Genomic DNA, 11102 nt, shown 5'->3' with positions numbered 1-11102 from the left:
CATGACTGGCCGGCCCGTCTCACTGAACCAGTGGGGTTTTTTGGGGGGAAGGGGGGGGGGCTGTCTGAAGGTTTCCTGGTCTCTGGAGCTGGCAGGACTCCTGCCACGTTACAGCCAGGCCGCAGCAACGGGCGCCAACGAGCAGTAGCCAACGCCGCCCTTTGCAACTGCCCGCAGCTCGGCCCCAACATCATTAGCCACCCTGAGGCAGCCAGACTCCTCCCCTCAGGCGCCAGTGGGCAAGGGGCTGGGCTGGCAGAGCCGCTCCGCGGCAGCCGCGCGCCCACCCCCTTGCAAAGCTCAGCCGAGGGGGGGGGGGGGCGCGCCTACGCGCTAGGCGGGAAACTCCGGGCCTACAGAGGCCCCCCCCCGCAGCGCTCTTAGTTGGCGCGCGAGATCGGGGCGCGCGCGGCTGCCCCGCAACCGCCGCTGACCGTCTGGCGCGCGGCAGCCCCGCAACCGCCGCTGACAGACTGGCGCGCGGCAGCGGGCCCCTCAGAAGAGGCCGGAGTTCACCGCGCGCACCCACGGGCAGGCGGAGGCGGCGCAAGAGCCGCTCGCGCCGCCCTTTCCGCTGGCCGGCCCCCGGCGCAGGCGCCGGCTCCGTCAGCCTGGCGGAATGTTGGCCGCCTCAGCGCGGCTGCGCGACTCCCCGCCCCCCTCCGCTCCTGCCCCCTCCCACCTCCCGGGTGGCGGAGCGAGGCCGGGGCTGGAGCGAGCGCAGGTCTGCGGCTGGTGAGAGACGGGAAGGGGGAAGCACGTCCCGAGCCCCCCCGGGCTGCCCCCTCTGTGTGCGGACGGGAGGGGGCGGTAGTTCGCCGCCGCGCCTCACCCGGGGCGGCTGGAGCGGTTCCCTCTGGGCCCGCCGGTGCCAGGAAAGGGGCGGGCGCTGCTTCCTTTCGGGTCCGCAAGCCTGGCCCTGCCCTGGCTCCGTCGGGTGGCTTCTCCTGCCCGGGGGCGCCAGCTGTGACCCGCGGACGCTGCTGCTGCCTCGGTGTCCGCTCCCCTGTGCGCGGGGAGCAGCGGGGGCGGCGAGGTGTGTTGGGGGAGGGAGTTGCGGTGTCGCCTGTCCGGTCTCCAGGTATATGGGGGGGGGGGGTGCTCCTCTGCACTCCTGTGCCCCGGGTTAGTTCAGCCCCGGGGGGGGGGGGGGGGTTGTGGAGCTGGAGTGTGAAAGGGTAAAGTTGCCCTTCTCTTGAGCTGGGAAGGGGGGGGGGCAGGTGGAAGGGTTCCTCCCCTCCCCTTGTAGGAAAAGTGAAGTCACGTCCCAAGCCCAAAGCTAGCAAAGCAGCCGTCCGCATCTGTTGGCTAGCATGAGGAGTACAAACACTTCATTGACACACACACACAGCACAACCATTCATTCCCGCATGGAGACACTTTAAAAACTCCTTAAAACTTAATCCCAAAGGAGGGAGTCCTACTTGGAAGGCGTGAGACTTGTCAGGTCTCCTCTATTTCTAAAGTAATTACTTTATTCTCCCTGTCAAAGACTCAAGATGAGCCGTTTTGAGTCTGATTCTCTTGTATGTTAATTATCTCGCATCTATAACTTTTGGTGGCAAGGGATTCTGAATGTGTGTTCTGTTTTGAACTATAGGAAAGATATAGAGTACCAGCTGTTTAAAAAAGAACAATAGCCAGAAAGGAAAAACAACCCTTTTGTGTACAAGGAGCCTGTGTACAAATATTTATTATGTTTTCATTATCAAACTACAGTCTTACAATGACATTAATGACATGATGCCAAATCCATCTATGGTAAAGAGCAGCTGCACCTGGGATTGCCTTCACACACTTCCTGCCTATTAAGATTGAAAGCAACAAATTATGTCCTCTATGAACCCATATTACCTCCTTGAAGTGTTGGCTTGATTTAAGCAAAGTCTCACATCCTGCATGTCAAGTGCTTTGTATGCTTTGGGGACTTACCATTAAGTTGTAGGTAACGCCATTTGCAAATTATTGTTACAAAGTGCCTGATTCCAAATGAATTTTCAAAATGTAACTCTGTTTTTTTTTAAAGACATCTGCATATATTGAGGTTTGATATTGGTAATTTAAAGGTTAATGCCCCAATTCTGCTAACTTCCTGTGTACACGTACTTAGTCTCAGAAGTTAAGCTCTGAGCCTCGTTTTGTTTTGAGGGCTGAATTCAGTTTTAAATTTTAGTTTATGTGATAAGGTGTACTTTTAGGGCCACATGCAACCATTGTCTGCACTGAAGTTTCCAATGGTGTGAATAAGAGGTTTGCATAAAGATCAAGGGTATAGGGTGCTTTTTATTTGGTTATTAAACTTTTACTTACCAGCGCTATTACCATCACTGTTGCATTATTACCTTTACTTTCATCATCACTGAGTGGGAAAATGTACTTGCTCCTACTGTCACCTACAGTTCTGCCCCTTGTTCGTCTTCCTTCCCTACGCTACTTTTGCTCCAACTTTCCTGTTTTTTTTTGCTTCTGTCTTTTCTCAGCATTTCATTCTCTGCAGCAACTCCCATTTCTTCTTTTTTGAGTGTTCATTCTCACCCTTTCTCCCATTGCATATCCAAGATCAATGAATAATGTTGACATATGAAGTGCTATTATTAGGCTACATCTTACACTAGTGAGATTAATAGGGCAGGGTAATTCTCAGTCTCCACAAGGGAATTTTATGGCTGTAGATTAAGGAAGAGAACAGTACATCAGTTAACTTTTCAATCATGAACTGAGAGTTATCTTTGCAACTGGTAGATCAAGAATCTTTGTTTTTACTGAAGTCTTTCACTTTATGTCAAGAATCTTTGTTTTTACTGAAGTCTTTCACTTTATTTCTTTTTTTTTTTTTTATGTATAGGTCTTTATTGAAATATATTTGCAAGCCTTTAGTAATCTAGCTGGTAGCAGACCCTGGGTCATGTACACTTTTTTATGATATATATTTGAGGCGCACGGATACAAAAAGGTCTCTTTCCCAAATGCTTGGAAGTGGTGAGGATTGGCCTGAGCCCAAATGTCTACATTGCAGTTTTCAGCCCCTTGAGCCCAAGTCAGCTGTGCCCAGGTCTTTTATTCCAGAGTAGACATACTCAAAAAGGTGTCTTCCAGATGCCACTCTTACTTCTAAGTGGTGATGTCTGTACTTTCCTCTATCTCTTAGGATGTTTACTCTTAGCTAACTTTTTTATTTTAAAGTAGTTGTAGTTTCTCATTTTTGCAGGCGCTGTAGACTTAACTGTCTTGGGTTCTTCTGTTCTCAGCCTTGTTTCCACAAATATGGATGTAATTTTGAATTCATTTCTATTATGTTGCCTCTTCTTCTTTGCAGCTCTTATGCCATTTGGTATTCAGGGCTGATACTAGTAAGAAAAAACTTAAACAACAAATAGTCTAGTAGCACTTTAAAGACCTAAGAAAACATGTAAATGGTGGTATGAGTTTTCATGGGCACAACCCACTTCTTCAGATGACTGGAGTGTTGGAAGTCCAGATCCAAGAATAAATAAGGGAGGGGGGAGAAGGAAAAAAATTGAAGGGAAGGAAGAAAAAAAAGACAGAGTAGATAAGCTTCAGAGGGATCGCCGAGTGAGTCTGTAACTGGAAAAACTTACAAAAACAACAATTCGTCTAGTAGCATCTCAAAGGCTAAATAGTTAAAAGAGGCTGATAGCTAACTAACTCAGCTACCCCTCTGAAACTAGTAAGAAAACTAGCTTTTGACTTAGTGGTAACTCTGGCATTGCAAGATGCAGGAATGACTCTGTTTAATGTCTGAAAGGTATTACTCTGCTTCCCCCACCATTGCTGATGAGTGCTGGGCCACTAGACTGACCTCTGTTGCTGGCCCCAGACCCTAAGCCCTGCTAGTCCCATAGGCTGCATTGTTCGGGGAGGCGGGGAAGAGGCAGAGTAAGGGTGGGGAGAGGCAGGGCATAGAGTGGAAGGGGTGTCCTAACCCTTCTCCGGGCTGGGGGGCAGTCATGTGAGTGGTGGCAACCTTCATCAGTCACCCCTGGCTACCCTTTGCAGCCTCAGGAATGGCACAGACTCCTTTCAATCCCTTCTGGCTTTCATCAAAACTCTGTGTGCAAATCTCCTCCTCGTGTTTTTTTCCCCCTCTTAGTCCCATTTGTGTTTGACTTTTTAGTTTGTACGGTAAAACTCCATTAGTCCGGCATCCAGTGCTCTGGCACTCCGGATGGTCCGGCACCATCAGGAACCCGGAAGTGCTCGGGGCAGCCGGACAATTGGAGCTGCTCTGCACCCAGCTTCCCTGATTCAGCTGCTGCTGAAACTGACCAGCAGCTGAATCGGGGAAGCCGGGGGCAGAGCAGCTGGGGTGCTGCTGGGTTGGTCTCACAGCGCTAAGGGGCGGCGCTACCGCACCAACCCGGCAGCACCCCAGCTGCTCTGCCTCAGGTGTCCCCGATTCATCTGCTGCTGAAACTGACCAGCAGCAGCTGAATCAGGGACGCCTAGGGCAGAGCCAGACTATTGGAAGGGGGGGCTCTGATGGGTCTGGGGTGGCGTCCCCCCACCCCAGGCCCCTCATAGCCCTCCCTTCTGATAGTCCAGAATATCTGATAATCCGGCACCCCCTGGATCCTGAAGGTGCCGGATTATTGGAAGTTTACTGTAAATAGTTTTTAATAATTGTCAATAGCAGTACCTGGGCTGTAGTTTAGTTTTTGTGTAGTTTTTATAATTAAGGGTTTATTGTATGTGTGTTATAGTGCCTGATCTTGAGAGTTATGCATCATTTTCTGGGCTTCAAACATGACCTGCTGTGTGGGAGTGTCTATTCCCATCAATAACGTATACACTCGATGTTTGCTCTGTGTATGAGAGGGCCATCTTAAAGAAAGGTGTAGCATCCATCATCTTTTTAAAACGAGAACACAGATTGCAAGAGACCATCACCTGAGGCGTCACTTGGAGCAAACTATGAGGCTTGTGTCATCACAGGGACCCTCAACAGCATTTGATTCTAATAATCATCAGCCATTTTCCACCTCTAAAGAAGTGGTGAACAGACTCCTGGACTCTGGTTTTTCCTCACTCAGTCACAAATGGTTTCTCAAGAGAAGTGTTGAGACTCATTATTCAAGAGGGGCATACTTTCCATTGACTTGTTTGCAACGAAAACAAACAGGAAATGTGACTAGGTTTGTTCTTGAGCAGGGCACAACCCATATTCCCTTTCCAACGCCTTCATGTTGAAATGGATACTGGATCTAATGTACATGCTTCCTTGATTCCTGCCCTACAAGTCTTTCACAAGCTGAAATGAGATTGTTAGAATGATCCTTATATCTCTGGAATGGCCAAAGCAAAGTTGGTTTTCAGTTTTCTTCTGTTTCTCAGTTTCTCCTACTCACCACCACCTTATCTCTTGGATTTGCTTTTGCAACTTAATGGCTGAATTCAGCATCCTGGCAGGGACAGCCCCGACCTTTTAGCCTGACTTTTGACTCTAGACTAAGACGAGAGATTGAGTTTGTAATGGGTGGTCTGAGGGGCCAGATGGTCAGGGGGCCAGACAGTCTAGTGGTTAGAGAAAGTGACTACTCATCCTCTGCTTAGTGGTGGGTCTCAGTGCTTGAATGGTGGGTAAGTGGGTGGACTTGGGCTGTTCCTTTCTGCTAGGACCCTATATGTGTCAACTCCTGAACAGGGGCACTATACTTGGCAGTGAGTCTAACCCTTGGCTACCTCCTAACAGTCTATTCTGATTGGGGTGTGGCTGCTGTAGTCCACTTAGTTGGGAGGTCTGCTTTCTGTAGGGTCCTTCTCATGGGTCTTGAGCAGCATCTTGTCATGGTCCCAGGCTTCTTCAGGTGGGTGGCTGCAAGTTGGGGAGAGAGTCACTGGACTTTGCCTACTCACTTGTCTTTGGAGCTGGAGGCTTCTAGGTCTCCTCCAAAGTCTCTGTCGACTGCAGAGATGGTGCTTCCTTCCAATGGATGAAGTTAATGATCTTACCCCTCAGTTAGAGAGGTGACTAGCCTCCCGCCTCTTCGTCAGTCAGGCCTGATGTTGGTATAATGAAGTGAGGCTACCTGGGCCCAGTGGTTCTCTCTAATCCCTGATATGCTGTCTGACCATTGTTCTGGTTCATCAATGTTCAATAACGGGTCAGTACATCCTTTCAGCGTTAGGAAAGTAGTGAACCATACAGACTTACCTGGCTAAGCTTCAAAATTTTTTCATCTGGGTCTATCTTTGCAAGGTACAACCTTTGGAAACAAAGATCCAAGATGCACAAGAGTATTTCCTGCATCTGCAAGAGTGTGAGGGTTCCAGCTAGGGGTGCAGGCTCTGTGCTAGGACCATGTGTGAAAGATCCAGGCCTAAGATGAAGGGTTGGGATGCTATGGGTTGGGTCGGGGATGAAGGGATCAGGGCGAGGACATAGGCTTGGGGTGCAAACCCTGGGATGGGGCTCAGGGCTGGGACTGTGGACTAGGACGCAAGGTCTCTGTCTGGGGGTGGGTTCTCTGGGGTGAGGCTGAGGCAGAGAGTGGCATGCAGGGATGTGAGGAGGGGCTCCGGGGCCAGCCCAGAGCTTGAGAGTTCTGGTATTGGGAGGGGGGCAGTCCGGGACTGGGCCACTCAGGCCATGGCTAGGGGCTGGTCAGGGTCTGGGCTGACCTGGCCAGGTCACCTGGGCTGTGGTTGGGTTTAGCCAGGGCAGAGAGGTGCCTGTTTCAAGCCCTCCTCCCCATTTTATGCAAGTGCTTTAAGTGCCTGGATGGTGCTGACTAGGTGCTAACACCATGAAATTTCAGAGTGAAGTAGCTGAAAGATTGAAATAAAATCCTTTGACCATGAAATTGACCAAAATATGTCCTACTTATTAGTTACAGATTGGCTTATGACTGGAAGCATGGAGGCTTATAACTTATTTAATAAAACCTTTACTATAATAATTCTGCATGCTCTTGCTTGCTAGCTAAAAACAAGTTAAATATAATTTAATATGTAGTCTCTTTCAGTTGCTCAAATTTCAGTTTCTTGTGAAACCAATTTTACTGTTCTGGTCTGCCAGCAAAAACAACAAATGAAGATCGACTGGAGTGTCTGTGGGGAGAATCTTGTATGTGATGAGAATGTGGCTGAACTTGTCATGGTGGCTCAGTCAGAGGGACTTAACAGAGAGGTTTTTGATAAAATAAAAGTTTGCTGTTTGTTGACGCACTCCAGTTATGCAAAAATGTCAGACGTGGTGTCTGCAAGCTGGCTGGGGTAAGAAGATACCACTTTTAAGTTAAAATAAAAGTAAGTCTTCTCTGCTGTGTCATGCTTTCAGGGATAACGTTGTAAGGCTCTGGAAAATTCTCCCCCTTCAGGGTTAAATAACATTTCTGGTATACAGTAAAACAGTTTTAATAATTTTTATTGCTACAGGATGGACAAGATGTATTTTGTACTTGGGCTGGTAAACTTTCATGCCATCTCTTTTAATAGTAACTCTATCTTGTATTGTTGAGTGGATTTTAAAATAACTTGGTTATGAAGGTGTGACCCAACCAAAAGGAATAAATGGGCTTGATGATTTAGGATATGACCTAGTTGTACCAAAGTAAAGTAATAGATGTTTCTGAAAAATTGCATTTAGCTTACTTCTTAATATCTACATTTTAAAATATAGGAGGATTTTAATATTTTGGGTAATGTTAATACAGATTTTGCATGTTTGTGGGGAAACTTCTGTTTAACATCTTCAAGTGGGGACAGTTCAGGAAACCTGTTTACTCTTAAAATTATATATTCTCCGAATTTGATGAAAATTACATGTGTATAGAATAGATAAATTAAGAGGTTTTGCATTCTTAATTGGATGTGTTCAGTACCCAACAAAACACACTGTCAATATAATATTTTCAGCTGCAGTTCTTTGTTATCTAGTGATTGCTTCCGTTTGCAAATAGTGTATTAACTTTTTTGGAAGGCACTGAAAAATGAAAAGAAAGCTGCTCTTGTGTATGGACACCTATTCTTAAGGTAAAACAAGTTACTTTTTACCAAATCTGAAAACAAAATTAACAAGTTCGGAAAGGTTAGATTCTATGGCAGAGGTCTAGCTCTGTGAGCTAGCCAAGAAACCTTCCTGGATAAAGTCCATGTTTAAAGTTGTTTTGTTGTGTGGGAGACAAAAACAAAACAAAACAGATACATTTAAGATAAATTAAACAAAAGTTAACCTTCATCTGGGTGATTATACTCTGAGCAGGAACTGAAAGAGCTTTACTTATCATACCTGAATCAGAAATAAGTACTAACCTTCCCCTCTTGCCCTGGATGATTGCACACTTCCATGAGGTTTTTCACCTTTGCTCAGCCACATTGCTGCATATTTGGTTTGCCTTCCAAATAGGACCTAATTACACAGTTGACCTTGTCATATTTTCACATAGTGGGGTCTGTTTGCAGTCCAGACCATTTAAGACCAAAGCTGGACAGAGCTTTCATTTTTTTATGGATAGGCATTTAACCTTCCCTGTTTACAATCCATCAGGGAGTTTATTTTTCAATGATTCCATTCTCCTTGATTAAACACAGATCCATAAAATAAAAAATAATATTTGAATCTATGACAGATATGCTGGATTTGATCACAAAGACTCCTTTAGGCTTGTTCAAACTCATTTTTGTAGGCAGTCTCCCATCATTTGCTACCATTGGTGCTGTTCTGTTGGGAACAAGTAGTGGATGTGCTAGTGTCAGTGCAGATGTGTTTATTGCTGTGTGATCTGGACCTGCTCTAAGCAGAGTGTTAAATGGTATAATAATGTAAATGCCTGTGCCCTGTGTACAGTACTTTGCTTGTTGCTGCCATCTGTGGAACTGTATGGATTTTTGATGTATGAATAGGGGTAAACTTTCTGGATGTGATGAAGTGGCAGATTTCAGTTTTAACATCTAGTAAATGACATTTGCAATCTTCATAAATGTTAGTCAATATTGGAATGGAATTTAATTGGGTTAACTTCTCATTGAGTCCAAGGAATCTTAGCTTACTATCATGATTACTATGTTATTTCCAAGTGCAACTTTTGCCTGCCTTTGACAGTATTCCTTAGATCAGGTCACCTAGTTATTCTTAACCAATCAACAGTTAATTCACCCAGAACTACATAAGCAACTAATCACAATTCATTGATCAAGTGTAGATTCAACAAATGTTCTGGACACAGATTGCCCACAAATATAAAATTTTGTTTTGTAAGCAGTTAGTTCAGACCAGTTTTGGGGCCAGCTGCTATATCAGGGAACAACACAAACTACCTAAAATCTCTTGTTATATTTACTTATCAGTTACCAGATGTTTAGTACCCCTCATTCATTTTAATGTTTCCAGTAGTTTTCAAAGAAATACGGATATGTATACACACTCCAAATTATGCACTCAATTCCCCTATTTTACAAAATGTGCATGTGTGTGTATATAATATATATACACACACACACACTCCTTAAATATTATCCATACATGTCTTTTGCAGTTATGACAACTAGTGGGCTACTGGCTCTTTGTTGAGGCCTCACATGTCATCTTTTGGTGAACTCTTGTACAGATACCTGACCTAATAGTTCCATGTACAGCCCTATGTCCCCGTGTCTGCCATTTGGCATCAAGAAGTCCTTGGGATCACAGCATGGTGATGGCTAGCTTTACAGAGGCTGAGTTTACTAACTTTACCACCCACTGCTTTTGCCTCATAGAATTCTCCCAGGGCACCTAGACAGTAGTTGCTTGGGGGGAAGAGGGAGGAGTGTAGCCCTTTTGGAATCGTGGCAGAGGGTCTCTCCAGACTTAAGGTCTCTTAGAATTATTTATATTTAAAGTGATTCATATTGACATGAGAAACTACCAAACACTAATTAAACCATGATCCTGACATTGGGCCAGCAGCGTAGATACTGGGCCCAAAACCTAGGAGATGTGCAGCACTTCCTGCACCACTATTTCTCATGCCTATGGTGCTAGGACTGAATCCCCTTTTCCAAGAAGCAATGTACTCCTGGACTTTCTGTGAAAATAATGGAATTATGCTCAAAGCATTTCAACTCTCTTGTCCTTAGGCGACGCCTTTATAATAAAGTGACACACCCCTCATGTATGTTTTCCATTACTACCACTTCTCCATCACATACTCCTCAAGGTAAAACAGGCCACAGTCATTCTAGTAGCACCCAGGAGGCCCAGACAGGCTTGGTATTCTTAGTACCTCCAAATGATGACAATAAATCCATGGCACTTTCCACCTGTCCCTCCTCTCCTCACGCAGAACAAGGGTCATATATGCCACCCTGATACACAGGCTCTGCAACTCCGGTAGTGGCTCCTTGCTGGCTCTCATCACTAGAGGCATCTTGCTCTGCAATCGTGCAAGAGATCCTTTTGAACTCCTTCAGGCCATCTAACAGAAAAACATATTTACGCAAATGGCGCATATTCTCTAGATGGTATGACAATCATCACATGCTACCCACATCGACCCCTTCCCCCCATTTCCTGGAATATCTTTATTTCTCAAAAACACACGTATTGCCCTTAGTTCTTTAAAGGTATATTTAGCTGCATTAACTGCATTTCATCCCCCTCTTAAAGATTACTCTCTTAGTTCATCCCATCATCATGCACTTTATGAAGGGTATCCAAAATACTTACCCATCCATAAAGACCCCAGCTCCATTCTGGGACCTCAATTTAGTGTTAAGAGCACTAACAGGCAGATCATTTGAACCCTCTATAGCCATCAGTTCAGCAAGAAGGGTCAGTGAAGGGTTGTATGGTCACATACGATCTTCTATAAGGACAGAATGGTTCTTCGCCCACACCCTAGGTTCCTCCCAAAAGTACTTACCTCTTTCCACTGCAGTGAGTCCAATATATTTACCTGTCATTTCCCCAAAACCTCATGTGGGCAACAGAGAAAGTGTTGCATGCTTTGGTGGATGTTCACAGGACAATTGCCTTTTATTTAGAAAGAACAAAACCATTCCACAAATCCAAAAGACTATTTGTCTCGACTATTGAAAGATCCCAAGGCATGTCTGTTTCTAAACAGAGATTATTTAAGTGCATTTCTAAACGCATTTGACTCTCT

At 45.6% G+C, this 11102-nt stretch overlaps 1 protein-coding gene across 6 annotated transcripts in view; it reads left to right on the top strand.

The window, feature by feature from the left end:
- Positions 1 to 580: 580 nt before the first annotated feature.
- The window catches only part of RABGAP1L (RAB GTPase activating protein 1 like), a 422358-nt gene continuing 411836 nt past the window's right edge, over positions 581 to 11102 (top strand). Inside the window, exon 1 of one of the 6 annotated variants that reach the window (XM_089780613.1) lies at positions 581 to 724. In XM_089780613.1, coding sequence (XP_089636739.1) covers positions 620 to 724 — 105 coding nt within the window. In that variant the 5' untranslated portion in view covers positions 581 to 619. Of the gene's footprint in view, positions 736 to 849; positions 1082 to 11102 lie in introns of those variants that run through there. The other 5 variants (XM_089780609.1, XM_075936918.2, XM_089780610.1 and 2 more) reach the window with 5 other exon arrangements.

Source organism: Pelodiscus sinensis, chromosome 9 (genome assembly GCF_052426305.1).
Source record: "Pelodiscus sinensis isolate ZL-2025 chromosome 9, ASM5242630v1, whole genome shotgun sequence".
Classification (NCBI taxonomy): domain Eukaryota; kingdom Metazoa; phylum Chordata; order Testudines; family Trionychidae; genus Pelodiscus; species Pelodiscus sinensis.
Note: the sequence above shows the minus strand (reverse complement) of the source record. Positions and strands in the feature narration are given on the sequence as shown.